The sequence below is a fragment of the Ictidomys tridecemlineatus genome, chromosome 4 (genome assembly GCF_052094955.1).
Source record: "Ictidomys tridecemlineatus isolate mIctTri1 chromosome 4, mIctTri1.hap1, whole genome shotgun sequence".
Lineage (NCBI taxonomy): Eukaryota > Metazoa > Chordata > Mammalia > Rodentia > Sciuridae > Ictidomys > Ictidomys tridecemlineatus.
Window position 1 is genome coordinate 175,639,007 of NC_135480.1, and position 20,370 is coordinate 175,659,376.

At 49.1% G+C, this 20,370-nt stretch overlaps 1 protein-coding gene and 1 pseudogene across 1 annotated transcript in view; one reads left to right on the top strand and one right to left on the bottom strand.

Moving 5' to 3' along the window:
- Pax5 (paired box 5) overlaps nt 1-20,370 on the bottom strand; it is a 174,809-nt gene that overhangs the window by 123,813 nt on the left and 30,626 nt on the right. The window contains exon 4 of the mRNA XM_005326287.4: nt 7,867-8,042. Within this exon, the coding sequence (XP_005326344.2) occupies nt 7,867-8,042 (176 nt within the window). The remainder of the gene's footprint in view (nt 1-7,866; nt 8,043-20,370) is intronic.
- Nucleotides 1,164-2,157, top strand: LOC144377456 (small ribosomal subunit protein uS5 pseudogene; annotated as a pseudogene).

A 20,370-nucleotide genomic window follows, 5' to 3' on the forward strand; every position in this document is an offset into this window, starting at 1 on the left:
ACTCTGCCAGCCCCATACACCCCAAGCTGTGGCCCCTGTCGACAGGACACAGGTCTATTTAATCATCTCCTTCTTCATGCTCCCCAGAGGGACTTGGTACTGAACTCACAGGCAGAGGATGCAGGAAACTGTCTGCAGGCAGTGGGGCTGACAGCAGCCACCAACGTCCAGACCTCTGGCCCTGGCATCTTTGCCTGAAACCGAAGCCCTGCTCTGAACACTGGAGGAGCTGGTGTCACTCACTGGCCCCCAAGACCTCGGAGCCTGCAGCTTTGCTGGTCAGAGCAGTGGCCCCTGCAGCCCAGGCTGATGCTCTCTGCCCACCCTAGTGAGGATTCCCGTGGGGGAAACAGCCTCTCAGTCCCTGAAGCTGCAGAGTCAAAGGTCTTCTTGTTTTGTTGCCTCCTCTTCCCAATTCCCTCCTCCCACACTGCATATATGACAAAGGGTATATTCTACCTGCAAGGCTGCAATGACAGGAAGTTCACTACTTCACAAAGAAGCCTATTCCCCTGTTTGAAAGCTTGCACTATTAGAGTTCTCTTAGTCCATCTCCTTTCCTGCTCCTATCTCCAAGTCTTCCCTTCTTTAGATCAAAAAGCCCCAATTCCTCAATTCAGTTATCTCTCCTAGGAAAGAATTTTCAGTGCTTCTCATTTTATCTGCAAGCAAGGAACTCACTCTGAGCATAACCTGTGACGGGAAGGGCAGGGTGAAAGGAACAGACGAATAGGACTGTCACCACCCTAGACCTCTCCTTATCCCTCCAGAGACCACACTGATTTGAGTGGCAGCCCCGGCCCTTCTAATTCATGCTCAGCACCCAGGACGAGTAGACTGAACCCCAAGATCCCAAGATCGTATCTCCAGGCAACTGCCCCTCTAGGAATCAGTGGACAGCTTGGTTCTGGAGCCAGGCACCTGGCTTCCAATCTTGGCTCCACTTTACTGTGTGCCCTTAGCTAAGCCACTGCACTCACCTCACCTGACCTCAGATGTTCTGACTGCACAATGGGATGGCACTGAGCTGGGGCCACTGTGGTTCTCCTAAAAATAGGGCCAGGCACGTGGTAAGTGATGAATACACATTAATCACAGCAATCCCATGCAGGGACTAAAACAATGCATTTATGGCATCTTCTCTGGGAAATACCAAACGGTGGATGAGGCTGGTCCAATGGAGGAACCCAGAAGCCCTGGTGGCCCTGGAATGGGTGGCTTCCAAGGAGAACAAGGTCCCAGTCATTGGTGAGGGTGGGAAGGCATCAGTGGTGGCTGAGGGGTTCATGGAGGCAAGGCTGAAGACAAAGAAAAGATCCCCATCACCCAGCAGGACTGCTGGCCAAGGACTTGAGATCAAGGCCCTGGAGGAAATATATCTCTTCTCTCTGCCCATCAATGAGTCTGAGATCATTGGCTTTTTCCAGGAGGAAAAGGTTTTGAAGATCATGCCTGAACAGAAGCAGACTCGTGCTGGCCAGCAGGTGAGGTTCAAGGCATTTGTTGCTACTGGGGGCTACAATGGTCATATTGGCCTGGGAGTTAATTGTTCCAAGGAGTTAGCCACTGTTATCCAAGAGGCCATCATCCTGGCCAAGTTCTTCATTGTTCCTGTGCAAAGAGACTACTGGGGGAACAAGATTGGCAGGCTCCACACGGTCCCTTGCAAGGTGACAGAACACTGTGGTTCTGTGCTGGGGCACCTCATCCCTGCCCCCAGAGATAATGGCACTTATTTCGACCCCTGTGCCCAAGAAGCTGCTGCTGATGTCAGGTATTGATGACTGCTACACTCCTGCCAAGGACTGCACTGCCATCTTGAGCAATTTGGCCAAGGCCACCTTTGATGCCATCTCTAAGACATACAGCTACTTGACCCCTGATCTCTGGAAAGTGACTGGGTTCACCAAGCCTCCCTATCAGGAATTTGCTGATCATCTTGTGAAAACCCACACTGACTGGTTTGAGTGGCAGCCCCAGCCCTTCTAACTCATGCTCAGCTCCCAGAATGAGTAGACTGAACCCCAAGATCCCAAGATCGTATCTCCAATGCCCCCTCTAGGAATCAGTGGACAGCTTGGCTGTGCTATAGCCCAGTGCTACAAGCCCAGGTTCTCTGTACGGAGGACTCAGGCTCCAGCTGTAGCTTCACCTTAGGGGTTTTATACAAGAAAAATAAAGTGCATAAAACATTTTTGTTTTAAATGCATTTATGAGCTTAGACAAGGAGCACATTGGTGCAGGCTAATGAGTCAATACAGACCTTTGAGGGCAGGCAGGTAGGCTTTAGAAACAAGCTGAAGGAATGTTCCACCCAGGGAAACAGTGAGCAGGAGCTTAGAGTGTGAACATTAAGAAAGTAATAACAGCTGCAGTTCCTGCCAGAGCACGGCAGAGTCACCCTGGTGCTCACAGCTCATGCACACGCACACACGTGCCAGTCCCAGGAGAGGTGAGGCCATGGTCAGCTGTCCCCTCCAACACGGAGCAGCCCAGCCCATGTAGGGTAGTGAGGGCTCAGGCATGACCAGAGCCGAAGCTTCTGTGGGCAAGCAAAGGGACATGGGGCAGTGAAGAGTCACCAGGAGGAGGGAAGTCTGGAGCTGGGTTTCAAGTGTGGGGGAACCACCAGGGTCTCCTGTGCGAGGAGAGACTTCAGGAAGAAAGATCCAACTGTAGCATCAGGGACAGGACAAGAGGCAAGAGGCCCCAGGGAAGGATGCTTTCAAGGCAGATGGAACAGTCCAGGCCACAGGCAGCCCTCTGGGGTTTGGGTCCCCTCTGCTTCTCCAGCTCATGGTCTCTGACTTCCTTTCACTGGGTGCACACTCTCCTCACCTCCAGACCTTTGCCCCCACCATTCCTCTTTCCTGCCATTCCTCTGGCCTGGAATGCTTTCTCCAGCCAACTCTCTGCCAGCTCCAGCAGATCTGGATTCCACCCTCCCCTCAAGACACTAACCGCACTTCCTGCAGGAAGCCTTCCCCTCTTCCATCTTCCATCCTGGCCCCGCCTGTCTCCCCACCCTCCGCTCCCTCTTCCATCTCCTCCTGGGAGGACCAGGACCCACCGGAGAGGAAAATGAGCTCCCTGGAGGGAACTGTGTCCGGAGCCTCATCTTTCTCCCCACAATGCCAGCCCCTTTTCTGACTCATGGTCAGTTTGAGGCCATCCCTGATGACCACACTCGGTCACGCTGGGAAAGGTAAATAAGCCCCTCCCAGGAATAGGAAGCCCATGGGAGTGGGCAATGCTAGAACCTGGCTTGGCCCACCAACCTGGAGAAATGCCACCGTTCAGAGGGCAAAGTGGCTCACGAGAGCGGGAGGCACTTCTGGTGGCTTTCTCTGTTAGACAGGGGACAGGCTTCTCCCGGGTTAACCCCCTATGACCTTTGAACTTCCTAAGAGGTCAGCAGCACGTCCCCCTTCCCCAGCTGTCTCTCTGTCTCTGGCCCGATGGGAGGGAGGGCCCACGGCCCGTTCCATTTTGCGCCGGTATTGATCTGTTGGCAGCAATGGGCTGGATAATTAGCCAGGAATTAGGGTTTCTATTACAGCCAGGAGGCTGCTCCAGCTGATTTATCACCTGAATAATTTACTGTGATTGAAAGGAAATTAAAATGAACTCCATTTGACAACTGTGAGCTTTTATGGGCTTTAGTGAAGGCTCAAAAGCCAGATTAATAGCCTAGTGTTGGTTAATAGTCTGCCGAGAGTAAATACGGCAGGCTGCGCTCAGCCGCCTTCCTGTGGTGGCCGGAGGAGGGACCTGCTCCGCCAGAGCCGGCGGCGGTGACCACGACAGCATCAGTGCAAGTTTTACTGAGACAGATTCCACTGCTGGACACACACACACACACATACACACACACACACACAATCTCGTCTCTCCCTCTTTCTCTCTCCACCAAGAACTGCTTCACTCTCTTTTTTTCCCTCTTCTCCTCCAAGGTGAATTTTACTCACTGCACATGTAGGGAAAACGATTGCTTTTTCAATAACCATTTTAAAAAGGAAGCATTTCATTGCCCCAGGAGTTGGTTTCTGTTAATCCCTCAGCCAGGGCAAAGGGTTTACCAAGTTTCCCTGTGAAAGCCTGAGCCTGGTCCACCCACCTAGGGCAGAATTCGGCGGGAAAAGCAGCAAGATGGCATGGAGGGCCCTGAGCACATGGCAGTGACAGGCAGGACCCCAGCCCGGCCTTGAACAGGAACATTCCTCCCAGCTGGTGGGGTGGGTGATTTGGCAGGATGAGACCTCTTCAAGCTAGTGCAAGTCTCTGGGAGTCCTAGAATAGCAAGTAGACTCTGGCTGCAGCAGGTCATTCAGAGAACCATCCCTAGACACCCCCCAGGGGCATGGAGGCCCAAGGAACCATCTTACACAACATAAGGTAAAAAGATTCTGAGGTCAGAGTCCAGCCCTGTGGCCTCAACAATCCTGAAAATGAGGTGAACAATCTGGGGAAAATTCTAATCTATACCATGGGACACACAAATCTTACCCAGTCAGTTCAGTAGGGATTTAACTTGAAGATCTGATGAAAGACCTTGGAAGGCTGAAGGCTCTCCTGCCTGAGTGAGGAAGGTCTCTGTAGCAAGGTATGGCTGCTGCTGCTCTATCCCTCACCAAATTGTGATGACCTCAGCACAGATAAGGAAACCGAGGCTCAGAAAAAGAGTGATTTGCTCGACAGAGCGGAGCCAAGACTCGAATCATCTCCTCCAGTTCCACGGCTAGTAGGTACTCTTTCTTCTTTGTCACACTGCTCAATGAGGTGACAGCAAGCCACCATCTAGGCCCCTAGGCCACAGAGACACAGACTGAGACAGCTAGATCTGCTGGCAAATGGAAGAGGTGACCGGCCTCCAAGGGCAGCAGCTCAGGGCCCCCTTCTGGTGCCACTCCAGGGCCCACAAGGCAAGGCCCATGGAGTGAGCAAGAGGGGGCTCAGGGAGCCATACCCTTGACGAGCATCCCTTCCTCATCTGCAGCCCTTGCTCAAGCTGTCATTTGTCCAAAGCTACTGAGAATCGGGCGCGAGGGTATGTCATTCATAGTCCAGTGCCTGTGTGTGAGGGCAGCCCCGCGGCCTCACCTTCCATCTCTCCTCATTACAGCACATTACAGGGAGGTGAAGCAGATTAACTAGAAAACACTGAGTCAGTCATTATCCTGCCACCCGGTCTGCCCGCAGGCCCTGCCTCAAAGCCCGCACAGAGACAGGCCCGCAGATGTGCCTGTGCCGTTCTGAAGGACACTGCTAGAAGTGAAGTCCTCACAGAGTTTGTGCTTCAGGTCTCCTCCCTGTAATGTCCCCCCATCTCAGCATGAGCCCCGCAGGCCTGTCCTCCAGGAACCCCACCAGGAGCCGCCTCCACCACGCCATTGTCCTGGACGCTCCCAACTGAGGCGGCTTCTCCCTCTCTTTCAACACTTCAGGACCCACAGAACCTTCTTCCTTGTCCTGGCTTCTCAGTCCATGACACAGAAGCCGAGTCTATGGCTCAGAAGCTCCGAGACTGGACAGAGCTGATGCCTGACTATCACCTCTGTCCCAACAGCCCTCATGCAAGAAATGGGTGGTGTCAATGAACCCCTGCGCAAGTAGCTGGATGAGCACTGGGGTGGCTTCTGGGCTCCTCGGATTGCAGAGCCCTGCAGCCTCTGCCCAGTCCTCCTGGACACCCTAAGCTAAATGAAATAGGACACAGATTCTGGGTGTCCACGAGAATCACGGGAAAGGCAGAGGGAGACGCTGACACTCAGTGTCTGCAGTTAGTAAATACCGGCCTCACTGAAGGGCCGGCAGCGGCATGCTGGAAGGTCAGGCTGTGCCGAGCTCTGGACCCTTGCCCTTGACCATGAATTTGCTTGGCAACTTCAGGAAGCCCTGTTCTCTCTCTGGATCTCTAAAAAATAAGGGAGTTGAAAGCTTGCCTCCTTTGTCCCTGCTACCCCTAAAATCATGTGATCCTGTCAATGGTTAGAAGATCATTCTCTCCTGGACTCTGAAGGCAAAGGTGGTCTCATCTGGGAAGTTTTCCTGATAAAGTCCTCCCTCCCTCTCCTCCTGTGACAGGTGAAATGTGGTTTCCACCACCTCCCAGAATGGCTTGGAGCAATGGAGCGAGGCTGTCTGTGATGGAAGCAGATTCTTCTTCCCAAAGCCCAGGCTCTAGAGCAAGGGGTCAGCTCTATCCCCACACACATCCATATCATTCCCAAGGGAGGCGTGGCTTGGCTTGCACGAGAAAGGCTGACATCCTCACTGTAGTCTACAAGCCCAGCCCCTCTCTCCAATATCACCTGCTACCCCATCCCCTGAGTCCCAGACACACTGCTCTCTTTCCATCTCCCACCCCTGCCATACTCCCTCTCACCTCAGGGCCTTTGCACTTCCGTTCACTCTGCCAGGCAGTTCCCCCCAACCCCATATCTCTTCTCTTTGTTCTGCCCAAACCTCTCAAGATTCAGTTTTAAGGGCATTTCCCACAGTGGCCTCCAGGCTGGCTTGGATTCTGCTTTAGGCTCTTGGAAAACCTCAGATATCTCCTCAGCACCAAGCCCACCCGCGGTCCATGGCCCTTTGAGTAATTCTCATGTTTTGTGATTCTCCTACAAGTCTGTAGGCTCTGAGAGGGCAGGCCCAGGACTGTTTTGTTCCCTGATGGACCCCTAGTGCCTGAATCTGTGCCTTGCACATAACAGACACTCATCCATGTTTAAGTGAATTCATAAGGGTGGCCTTGAGCAAGCTGCTTTGCCTCTCTGAGCCTCAGTTTCCCCATCTGAAAACTAGGTGGCTAAATAGGCTATTAAAGCCCTTGTAGGAACTGCCCAGAGGAAGCCAGAGTGTCATAAAATGGTAGCTCTGTAGGCCTTGCTCTCTCCTGGGTGCCCAAGATCTCCAGGACCCTGCCTCTCCGTGGGAGTTTGCACACATGGCCTGCCATGTTTGAAGGTCTCCTATCTAGTTAGCATTTAGAGGAAGCTCAGCAAGACCCATGTCTACCCCCAGAACCAGCTGGGAAAGTTACTGCTCACAGGGTCTTCCTGACTAGATCCACGGGGTCCACTAAAGGGGTCCTCTCAACAGCTGGAAGCAAGTCTGGGTTGCCCAGGCCTCAAGGAACCAGTCGAGATCCTGGCATAGACGGGGCATCAGGAAATATTGTCCTGAGTTGAATCTGGTCCTGCAGGGACCTTACTTAGGCCCTGAACGTCTCCTCTGCAGCCACGGGCAGTGACTGCCCCTCTGCCCAGGCACATCGGGCTGCCGTCCAGTCCGGAAGTCCTCCTGCTTCCTTCCCTCTCCTCCAGTATCCAGGTGGGAGCTTGTCCAGTGAGAGACTCCTTCCCTTCCAGTCTCCTGGATTCCGTCTCTAAAGCATGACAGGTGACCTGACGAGAGGCTGGCAGTGGGGTCCTCTCTAGTACCTGCCCACCTGACTGGTGAGCCCCCAGGCCCTAGGGTGGTTATATATTTTGACCATCACCATGATTGACAGGATAATGACCCAAGATTACCTCGACTGGCCCGGAAGGTCATTATACACTCCTGTCCAAAGAGCCCTGGGAAAGGACACCGATCAGCAACGGCAGAGCAGCCAGACAAGTCACGTGCCCCTGGCCGGCCAGAGACACTGGCACCAGGGCAAGAAGCCTCAGAGCCCCAAACACGCCCCTCTGGCCTCGTGGGGTGTGGTGACCTGCCAGGCTTGGCCAAAACAGTGAAAAGTCTACTCGCGGTGGAACCCACCGGGCTCTTCTCCACACCCTGCCAGATGCCTCTGCTTCTTCCCAGAGAGTGACCAGGCCTGCACTGCGGTGGCAGGGGTGGCCAGCTGAGCGAGGGGCATACCTGCTCGGGCTTGATGGGCTCCGTGGTGGTGAAGATGTCTGAGTAGTGCTGCCGCTCAAACACGCGGTCCAGGACCTCCAGCTGCTGCTGCGTGAACAGGTCGCCCCGCATCTGCTTCCGGAGGAAATCTCTGCCTGGGAGTGAGTGACCATTCGGCACCGGAGAGTCCTGAATACCTTGGATGAGCACGAGAGAGGAAATGTGAGTAGAGGTGACACAAGGTGCTAAAGGAAGACAGGTCAGACCCTGAGACTGGGAAAAGGGCCCGAGAGAGCCCAGCTCCCTGGCCCTAGGTCACCTGCTGGTGACCACAGAGCCAACCTCCCACAGGCACAAGCCAGGCACCATGCAAACCCCTTTATATATATATATGTCACCCCATCTATCCACGCAGTGACCCCCAACGTATTTCTATGGTTAGGCTGTGGCTTGAGTTTGACCCCTAAGGGTTCATGTGTTGGAAGCTTGGTCCTCAGTGTGATGGCACAGAAGAGGTAGGGCCTAATGTGAGGATTCCTCCCCTCTTTTGCTTCCCGTCTGGTGATGTTATGTGATCTCTTCCCCTCAGATGTGTTCTCATCTATGGTACCATCTGCCATGAGGTCTTTACTAGAGCCAAGCCAATTGGCTTGGAACCATGTCCTTGAACTTCAAAAACTATAAGCTAAATAAAATTTTTTTTCTTTATAAAGTTACCCATCCTCAGGTATTTCATTATGGTAACAAAAAATGGACTCATCCACTAAATTATTATATTTTCCCCATTTTGGGGATGGATGCCACTGAAATGACAAGAAAATCTAGACCTAGAGAGATCAAATGAGATTTTGCCTGAGGATTAGAGCTCAGGTTTGCTTAGTGGCTTAAACACCAGATGCTAATGTCTCTCCCACACTGAAGACACTCCTTGGAGTTGATGTCCTCACCCTGTGCTGCGAAGGCTGTAGAGAAATGGGCAATCATACAATTCTGGTGGGGGTGGTCGCACACCTGTGCTAGACAATTTGACAAAAGCTATCAAAATCACAAGTACGTGTTCCCTTGGATGGAGCAGCTGCACTTCTGAGAATTTATTTTATAGCTAGACTTGCATATATAACAAGTGGTACATGTACAGGGTTCTTGGAACAAAAAATTTGGAGCAATAAACCAAAGTTTATTGACAGGAGATTGGTTAAATAAGCTGTGGCATACCTGCAAAAAAAATAAGGGGTACAGAAGCTGAGATGAATAAGAACTCCCTCTAGGAACTGGTACAGAAAGATCTTTAATGTACTTTGCTATGTAACAAATAAGCAAAGCAAAGCACAGCACAGTGTGTAAAATACACAACGTTTATGTAAAAAGGAAAAACATATGACTTCATATCATATTTATATTATTAATATATACTTATGCTATATTGTATAATTTTCTATTATACAAAATATGATATTTTATGGAAAATATTATTTATAAAATAAAAGATACAGATATGAATGATGTGTAAGAAACATATATAGTGGTTATCCATTCAGAGGTTGGAACTGAGTGGTCGGAGGAGGTGGAGTACAGAGAGAGTTCACAGCTGCTTTTTTACTTGAATTTGTAAATTTGGATTGCCTAAAATGTAATTTTTAAAAGTACATGATTAAATTCTCTGGGTCCTGTTGTGTTAGCTGTTCACACAGCAAGTCTCTGGTGATTATGCTTACATTTCAAAGAAAATATTATAAGTTATTAATTAAAAAGCAAATGGTTCATTAAAACAATAGAAAGTCACCAAAAAAAAAATAGTAACCTAACATTATATTTCAAAGCCCTAGAAAAAGAAGAACAAATCAACACCCAAAGAAGTAGAAGACAGGAAATAATTAAAATCAGAGCTGAAATCAATGAAATTGAAACAACTACAAAAAAAAATTTTTCAAAGAATCAATGAAACAAAAAGTTGGTTCTTTGAAAAAATAAATAAAATTGATAAACCCTTAGCCAAGCTAACAAAGAGAGAGAAAACTCAAATTACTAAAATTTGTGATAAAAAAGGAACTATCACAATGGATGCTACTGAAATGACAATAATCAGAAACTATTTTGAATATTTATACTCTAATAGAAAATCTCGAAGACATCGACAGATTTCCAGAAACATATGACCTACTCAGATGGAATCGGGACATAGAAAACTTAAACAGATCAATTTTAAGTAATGAAATTGAAGATGCCATCAAAAGCCTACCAAGAAAGAAAAGTCCAGGGGGCTGGGGTTGTAGCTCAGTGGCAGAGTGCTCGCCTAGCACAGGCGGAACCCGGGTTCGATCTTCAGCACCACATAAAAATAAATAAATAAAATAAAAAGGCATTGTGCCCAACTATAAATAAAAAACATAAATAAATATTTAAAAAAGAAAGAAAAGTCCAAGACCAAAATAGCCAAGTCATGTCCCGTGGTATTCAATAAGATCTAGTAACAAAGTTTGAAACTGCTGTGAGCCTAATCTATCTGTTTTAGTCTACAGAAATAATTATTTTACATTTTTAAAAAATGGGATGAAATATCTTTTGTGAGTCTTGGACTTGACCTGTTCACAATGAAAGCAAGCAGGGAGGGCAAAGGTGCCCTGCAAGGACGTGGCCTCAGGGGCCACATGTTCCCAGGGCTCTCTGGGACCATGCTGCCCACGCAGAACCGACCAGAGGGCTATGGAACGCAGGCCCAGAGGCAGGCCATCCACCTCCACTGGTGGGAAGCCACAGGGGCTCCAGCATGGCTCGGCTGCTACTGAAAAGTGCCCTTCCGCAGGCCTTGTCCAGCCCTCCCCTGCCAACCGAGTGCTGCCCTCTGCTTCCTCCAGCCTCTCAAATCCCCACCAGGTGGGGGATAAGACCAAACCAAGGCAGCAGGATGTCACTTCACTCTGGCCCAGGCTCAGCCAGAACCTGGTGCTTCTTCCCCTGCCCATTTGCAGTGCAGGGTTTGACATTTGAACAAAGACCCCAGTTTGGGGTGTTCCTAGGCATACTGGCCTTTCTATGCATACTGACCCTCTACAGAAGGGTCTTCAGAGGTGGCTCACAAACCCCCTGAGAACACGGATCCCATATGGATTTTTTTTTTCAGTTTTGTGAATTGAACCCCGAGCCTCAGGCACACAGATGAGTGCTCTGCCACTGAGCCATTTCCCCAGCCTCCCACATCCATTTGGACCCAAGAGGATGCCAGAGGCTGGGCCACAGCCTGAATGACCAAATACCCCCACATGTGGGCCAAGGGAGAAGCTGGTCTCTCTGGTCAAAATCCCCAACATAAACCTAGGCCTCTTCTGGCAGCCTGAGACGCTGGTCTTCTGCAAGACTGGTGCCAGCCACAGGATACCATCTCCAGAGTCCTTCTTCCATCGTGGCCCATCCCCATGAGGACCACTCCCCCACAATTTCACCAAGACTAGCAGGATGTGGGAGCTCCAGCCCAGGCTGTCTGGCCAGAAGTGTTCTTCTGTTAGTCAGCACTCAACAAATGGCCCTATTCTCAAAGTCCTATGCACCTATGTGCACACATATGTGCACAAGTACGTACACACACACACACACACACACACACACATACACAGGAAGATGGACAAGCCTTCTTTTACTCAGCTACTGCTCCACCTAGTCATCCTGGCCCCAGTTACTTCTGCCAAAGTCTGTCCTCAATGTCAGTCCCCAGAGCCCTACTGACTCTCTCTCTGTCAGAGCCCACATACGATTTTAAGAGACTTTTTCCCTATCCACCTACTTCAATTAACCTCCCAGCCTGCACCCTGCCAGCCAGACCCCAAACTCCTAACACAGCCTCCTTCCTGTCAACTTGCTACCCAACTGCCACCAAGGCCTCACTCTGCTCCAGGTGGGCCCCGCCCCACTCCTGCCTCCCACTCGTCCTTCCCCACCAGATCTGCCAGACCTGCCTCTGGAGAGAGGCCTCTCCCAGCAGGCCAGGCTCCGTCTCTCTCCAGTGGCTTCATAGGCTGGGCTCTTAGTTAGAGCCCAGAGGGACAGAGCTTCACCTCCACTGAGGAGGCTCAGGGAAGGTGGCACTCAGGGAAGGTGGCACTCAGGATTCCTGCAGGCAGGGTCACTGTCTGGTCACAGAGTAGGGCCAGCAGAGTAAAGGTTCAGGACACAGGGCAGGCTTAAGTGTATGCACAGGGAATCCTTGGAGACCCTCCCCTGAGGATATTGCATGTACTCCTGTGCTCCTGCCACCCAGGAGGGGTATGGCCTCCCCTGGGCAGAAGCCAGAGAAGTCAGGCTCCAACTAGAAGTAGAGGACGAGGGTGGGGTGGAGACTGCTCCACAGGCCCTGAGATAAGGACAGGAAAGGAACCGAGGGAGAATGTGGGGAGGCTGGAGGGTGGAGCTGGACAGCTCAGAGGGCACCTAAGATCTGAGCCTTGTTGAAAGAACCATGGGGAGCCCAGGTGAAGAAACAGCCACACTCCATTTCTCAGTCCCAGAACTGTATTGCTCACTCCTTTCCAAACTTTGCTCCTAAGCCTCATCTTTTGGTAGAGAGCAGGACCTGGCAAAGACGAGGCTTTGCATTTGTGGGTGTTTGGTGCTGGAGTCAGCCCGTCTCCTGCAGGAGAGGTGACATGCTCAGAAGGAACATGAACCACTCTTCTCTGACCTGTGTCCTGTTTGCCAGGACAGACAGAGCCTGCAGGCAGCCTCTTCTTCCAGCTCACCCTCCTTCCTGCCCCAGCCTGTTTTCCATCTCCCTTTCTTAGGGCTCTGACCAATTTCTTCCTTATTTTAGAAGCCAAATCCCCTGATCCTTGAAGCCCACATTGGGCTATTAGCTACTTTCAGGGAAAACACCACAGGCAATTCATCTGTGTCTCCTCCAAGAGAAAATCAGTGGAATAAATGAACGACTTGTAATACCTGGGACAACCACCTTCTCTCTGCACGTCTGGTCTGCAAATGTCAGGACTCCTCCACCTGACCGCACTCATTCATTCACTCCTCCCTGAACCAAGCTCAATACATGTTGACGTGAGGGACACAGCAACAGGCAAAAGCTGATGCAGCCCTTGTCCTCGTGAAGAAGGAAAATGTTAACTGAAAAATAATCAGAGCCAGGTGTAGTGGCGCTCGCCTGTAATCCCAGCCACTCAGGAGGCTGAGGCAGAAGGAACGCAAGACTCAGAGGCCAGACTCAGCAACTTAGTGAAGCCCTAAGCAACTCGGCAAAACCCTGCCTCTAAACAAAATATAAACAAAGGCTGGGGATGTGGCTCAGTGGTTAAGTATCCCTGGGTTCAATCCCTGGTTAAAAAAAAAAAAAATCATCATCATCATCATCGTCATTGGAAGTCCAGATGCAAGTATCAACCAAGACAGGCAATCTGACGAAAAGGTCCGTGGGTCTGAGAGTGCAGGGACACATGACCTGCCTCTGGATGCCCACACAGTAGGTGCAGTGAGTCTGAATCACATAGATTATATGCTCAGAGGCAGCTACAGAAATGGACACCAAAAATCATCCCCTGTGCCGGGCAGATCTGAACCTCCAGGACCCTGATATAAGCTTCCCTTGCATTCTCCTGCTGCACTGCAAAGATGCTGTCTGATTTAATTGGAGAATGTGGTCTTGGAGGCAGAATCGCTACAGAAATGCTCAGACCCATTTTATTCCGGGGAGAAAAATCTAAACTCACAATGTGAATGGTATGTTTAAATATACGGATAGACCCGGGCGAAAGTACAAAGGTATACAGGGGCAAGGTATCTTTAAATCTTTTTTTTTTTCCCTACTCCAAATCAAATAATATGTAATAGACCCAGTGCTGGGCTTAGTCAACCATGGCTCGTAGAATTAACATTCTGGAAGCTAGCTTCAGGGGAGCAAGGGGCAGGAAGCCCCGTCTCGGGGAGCAAAGAAATGCTGGCTTTAAATTTCAGGTTAAACCAATGTTATTCACAGCCCGGCTTTGAAGCTAAAAGCTTTACACAATCGGGTCTGGTCACGCAAAGAGGGAGGAAGCAAAATAGCCTCAGATTCCCATCTGTCAGGAGAAAGCTGTCTCTTGTGTGTCTTAAAAGATCATAAACCCATTGCGTTTTCTTCAGAGCGCAGCAGATTCGGGGGTTTTGCATTTTTCTTGGAGGGTTCTGGTTTGTTTCTTTAAAAATCATCATGCACTTTATGTCTGCAGATGCTCACTGGGAGGAAAAAGATAAAAACAAACAGGAGTCTCCAAAATCCCTTCTGGCATCATGGCCTTTGGGATGCAACCTCACTGGAAGTCCAGGAGCCCAGAGAAAGGAGACTAGAGCCCCTGGGTCAGCCTCCAGCTTTACTCAAAGTATTTCTCCTTAGGGCCCAGGCAAAATCCAGAGTGCTCACAGAGCCTCCTTCATCCTCTCAGCTTCTCCTCAGCATGGCAGGGCGGCTGCAGGGCTCAGAGGGAAAAGTGTTGGGTGCGAGCAAGTCTGACTTCTAGCCCCAGTTCTTATTTGCTGTGTGAGCCCTGGCAAGTTACTCTCCCTCTCTGGACCTCAGAGGCCCCATCAGTAAACCAAGGAAGCTGAGTGAGTTATATCTGACCCTTTCCTCCTTCAAAATCAACCGAGATTTTGCCTACTAGATAATTTTTTTTTTTTTGGTGGGGGATGGATACTGGGGATTAACTCAGGGGCACTCGACCACTGACCCACAGCCACAGCCCTATTGTATATTTTATTTAGAGACAATATTTTATTTAGTGAGCACCTCACTAAATTGCTGAGGCTGGATTTGAACTCATGATCCTTCTGCCTCCGCCTCCCGAGCTACTGGAATTACATTAGCTTCTTTTCCCATTTTGATTGTGCAGTCTTTGTAAGTGACCTCACCCCTAAATGATCCATTCCACCCCCTAAGTGGTTGCCTTAGTCAACTGAGGCATCCTGTTCTCTTTGCCAATACTTGGTTTAGAAATGGACCTGTATTTAAGGAGAGGCTTGTTGTGGGAGCATATCACAAAAACTTGGAGACAGGAGGAAATCTCTTTTTCTTCACTGTTACAATTCATCCTGACATTTTTTGAAATTGTGATGATAACTCCCAAATCCCATTACTGTTTTTAGGCAATACTATCCTCCCAGCTTAGCCCAGGGTCCCAAGGCCTCCCCAGGTTAGGCCATTTTGCCACTTCCGACCACAGCTCTGGCACCCACTGGGCTCCCGGGCCTGCTGCCCACAGGGAGAATGACAGAGAGAGCCAGGTCCTGGCGGAGCATCTGCCCCAGCAGCTCAGAGCCATGGTGACCGGGAAGAGTACACAGCTATGACCTGGGACATCTCCAGCTTGGGTCAAGTAAGCCCAGGGAGCTTGGAGTCAGTCTCCTCCTGTGACTACAGTGGCTAATTCTAAAAGCAAATCCTACCAAGATTGAACCGTGCTAATTTGCAACTTCAAGAAATTATTTTAGATGCAACTTTTAAGAAGTTTGCTGAGGGCAAGTAGCTGTAGACTATCTGAATGGGAGGGGCTAGGAATGATCATTGGTGACAAAAGGGGAAAGGGCCAGGGAACTTGTTCAGAGGCCACATTAGCATAAGATTGAGAGTGGGACTAGAGATGTAGCTCCATGGTAGAGCCTTTGCTAGCAGACGCAGGGTACTGGGTTGAATTCCCAGTAAAACACACGCACACACACACTCACACACACACACACACACACACACACACACAATTTTTTTTTTCCGTGAGAGCATCACACATTCACACACACACACATACACTCACACACACACAGGGGAAAAAAAAGATTGGGAGAGTTTCATCTTTCCCTAGAAATAATGAAGGGGGCTGACAGAGACAATGGGAACACAAGGCTCTCTGGGCCCCTGGATGGAGTACCATTCAGTGCCAGGTATTGAGTCATTGTTATTATTATTATTATTTTTTTGTATCCTTTCATTTCTTAGATCCTCAGAGCATCTGTGTGAGGTGTGCATTCTAACATCATTTTTTTTGTGTGTGTGTATGGGTGGTACCAGGATTGAGCCCAGGGGCGCTTAACCACTGAGCCACATCCCCAGCCCTTTTTTTATATTTTATTTAGAGACAGGGTCTCACTGAGTTCCTTGGGACCTTGCTCAGTTGCTGAGGCTGGCTTTGAGTTTGTGATCCTCCTGCCTCAGCCTCCTGAGTTGCTGAGATTACAGACATGTACCACCATGCCCATCCTCTGATACCCCCTTTACAGATGAGCAAACTGAAGCTCAAAGAGTTTGATTCACTGAGCTCACTCAGCTCGTGGCTGTGGTTTGTACCTTGGCCTCTAGTCTGCAGATCCATTGCTCATTATACTCCTCTTGATTTTCACGCCTCCTGCCAGGACCAAAGCCCTCAGTGTCCTCATCTGCATTCTGTAAGGACTTCTGTAAGGACTAAATGAGGTCATCTTCTGTAAAAGGCTTATTGTGGTTCCTGGAGCAATGTTAGCTGCTATCATCATCATTCTCATGAGGAAAACCGTTCCAAGACCCCTAGGACAAAGTCCAAGTCCCCCAGGCCTCCATGATCTGTCTCACTTAGCCAGAGTCACCCCTCCATTCATCCCACAGTGCCACCCCCAGGAAGTGACTTGTCAATCCTCGAGTGTCCCTTCACCATACTCTCCAATGCCACCCTTCATTCTGTTCCCTCTTTGGGCATTTCCTTCATCCCTGCCCATCAAGTCTCAGCCTAAAAACCACCTGCATCCAAGTCCTAAGGCTGAATGAATTGCCTTTTCAGTGATCACAGAGGAGGAAAGAGTGGAATGACCAAGGGTTTATGTTCTACCTACTTCTAAGATTTGAAGCAGTTTGTAAAATGTTGTACCAGAGAGGACGATAAATGACCAGAGCTCAGCTGAGCTCCAAGCTTCAGGGAGTTCACACCAAAACCAAACCTCAGCAAGTCGTATGTTGTTCAGACTAATGACGGCAACAAAAAAACGCCATTCATCCTTCTCCTGAAACTGATTGGAGCTTCTGTTCTCTGCATGGTCCTGTTTTGGAGGCTGAGGGTATGCCAGAGAGGACTGATAGCAAGAAGGGGACCTGGAAGAGAGGCTATCTGAGCCAAGCATGGATGACAAGGTGCTGAGTGAGGTAAGGGCATGGATTCCAGGCAAGGGGAACCGCATCCAGTTGGCAGACTTTTATAGGGCAACCACTATAAGCAGTACCCTTTGCTGGGGACCAGGGTGGCAAGGCTGGAAATGTCCCTTGGCATCCCCAAATCAGCACTCCTGGTGACTTTGTAAGTCCTGTCCTAAACTAGAGGCAGACTGAGAAAAATCAAAGTGGCATGGAGGAAAATTCTAGTGGAGCTACCATTATTCAACCATTAGTTTCACTCAATCTTTCCTCTCAGAGAAGGATAACGCGAAATTGCAGAATTGCCAGATAAGTTCAGGTTCAACTCGAGGGAATCTGATTGTGCTGCGTGTTACCCAATGAGTCACAGGCTGTGGGAGAGGGAAGGACCCCCAGGGACTGATGACTCCACACTCAGGGACATCAAAGATGAAGCCAGACAGCCAGACAGTCCAGGACGAGACCGCAGATCCGAGCCCAGCTGGGTCTACGTGGTGAGGTCTCTGAACCCTGTGCAAGACTCACAGAGCCATTCGTTCCTGAGCCACATGCCGGGTGTCTGGCCCCGCCCTGGAACTAGAGCTTAGCACGGTTTAAATCTAAGCTCCTGCCCTGGGGTGGAGGACGGGGAAGAGAAAATAATCACAGCATAAGTGTTAGGAGTGAGTGCTGGGAGCTTGAGAAGCACAGACGGCCCTAATCCAAATGGTAGTAGCCAAACGGTATTCAGAGCTTATGAGGTACTACTACTCTGAGCACCTGACCTACTGAATCCTTACAAAAGCCCTATGGTGCCCGGTCTACTGTTGCCCCTTCCCATTTTATAGATGAGAAAACTGAGGCACAGAGAGGTTAAATCATTTGCCAGACTACACAGCTAAGAAGGGGAGGAGCTGGGATCCTACCTCAGGCAGACTGATTCCAAAATATGCTTTTAACTCTTACACTAAACCACTCTGCTTAATACAGACAGGGACAAGGGTGGTCCAGAAAGGATACCCTGGGAAAGATATAATCTGAATCTTAAGAATGAGTAGGAAGAAGTTAGCCCCAGAAAGGGGCAGAGAGAGGAAGTGCATTCCTAGCAGAGAGGGAACAGCATATGCAAAGCCTGGTGGCCCTGGAAAGCATGGTGCTGGGGAATGGCCATTATTTGGCATGATAGGAATGCAGGAGTTGGGGAAAGCCTCGCTGTCCAACGAGGCTTGGACACCAGGCACCATTGCTCAGTATCCAGAACCTAACAGACTCAACGTACAAACAGCACAAAGATTATCGAAACTCTCAGGGTGTTGGTGTGAAGCAATGGGATTTCTTTGGGCGTAAAAGAATCAAGACGAGCCCAGTGCCACCTATAATCCCAGCATCTTTGGAGGCTGAGGCAGGAGGATCTCAAGTTCAAAGCCAGCCTTAGCAATTTAGCAAGGCTCTAAGCAACTTAGAAAGACCCTGTCTCAAAATAAAATATTAAACGGGCTGGGGCTCAGCACCCTGGTACCCCCCAAAATAAAAAAAGAATCAAGACGACCTTAAAGAATAGGCAAAAAGGAAGCAGTACCTTGTGCCTTGACACAGGACAAGTCTGTTCTCTATAATCCATACTGTCCAAGTCCATTACCTCGTCCTATAGCACCTAATTACTCCACCTTACAGAGGGATGTGCACGCTAATTAGGAGGGATGTTAACCACCACAGTGAAAATATTCCAAAGCAAATGAAATATTACTAGGAGCAAAAGGGTGATTTTTTTTTTCCCTGAGAATTGTGCTTTTAAATGAGATCAAAGAATGCTAAAGGCTTCGTTTTAATTATACCTGGAAGGACTTTCTCATGCAGCCCTTTCTCGGCTCTCCTGCACACAGCCCTGTGTCTCCCATCCCCCCCTACACTGAAATAAATAAATAAATAAATAAGGGTTTAAAAATCATATTTACTCTGATATCTTTGCATTACCCCCATTTGAGTTTTGAAATGACTGTCTTCATTTCTCCCCCCACTCCCAAGGACGTTATAACTAAGAAGATTCATATTCTGAAGTGTATCTATCTGATCACTGCACAAATGTTTTCAGGAGAAATCACTATATTTCTCCAAGATGGGTATGGGTTTTGTCATAGATCAAAGTGAGAGAGAGGAAAAAAAGATAAATCATCAGAGATCCAAAAATACTTTTCATTTGGAGAAGATATCAGGCCATTTCGATGGGGCTGATGGAGTCCCTGCTCTGTCTCCATTACCTGCAGCAGGCAGCCCCAGCCAGGAGCCAACTACCAAGATTATATTCCCCATAAGATGGTCCCCGATATATATATATATATATGATCTTCAACCTCTATTGATTGACCAATTTCACAAGCAAAGACTGGTGAAATGAAGCTGAAATGAACATCATGCTTTAACTCATTGAACCTATCAGGCCTGAGTTAATCTCACTGTCCACTGTCTCTGATAGAATTCAATTGATCAATCATGTTTCGGTGATAGTACCATTTCACTGGCTTATTGCTTCTTCATTTCAGAGCTTGACCTGTTAGATATACTCGGACTGGCTCGACTCCTCTTGGATACACAGAGATCAGCCTCTGCCTGCCAACGTATGTCATCTCCTGTCCCAGCTGAAAAGAACTCAAGAGGCTTTTGTGTATATCCGCGGTGATTTTTCCAACAAACATACGCACATGAGGGGTGGATTTATGATGGAGAGGAATCGAGCTAGCACAAATGACAAGAGTGGCTCTTCATTCTGCATGGAAGCACCGTTAGTTCCCATTTCTATAGTCAAGTTGACTTGTTTGGGTATCTGTACGTGGTAGGGGCATATTCTTATATTCTACTGGCAAGACTGTAAGCCTAGACAGGAAAAGGCACATCAGAAAATGACAACCACAATCATAAGAACAATCTCCATCCCTCTGATATACATATCCACGCTGAACATGAAGCCGTTCACCTGTTCTTCTGATTCCCATGATAACCTCAGGTGATGGGCAAAAGATTAGAGTTTCCATTTTACAGATGAGAAAAAGGGTTCCGAGACGTGAAAATAGCTTGCCCAAGGTCACACGGCAGTTATCAGGCCTGGAGGGACTGAGAGCCCAGGAGTCTCGACTCAGTACCTCTTACCCCACCTGAAGCCAAACTTTAAAGCAATTTCATATTTGCTGAGCCATTCTAGGTAAACCATTTTGTCCCTGAATACTTGGATGAAAGAAACATCTCTGAAATGCAATTCATATCACTGTAGTTCTTGGGATAGATTCCGAGAGCATCTGTGGCTTCTTGTGTAGCTTGGAAACTGAGGCCCAGAGTGCAACAAGCAGTTGCTCAAAGTCACCTGAACACTAACAAGTCTAACAACTCAGGATGTTTCCCCTTTTTCTTGAAGCCTCCCTAATTTATGACAA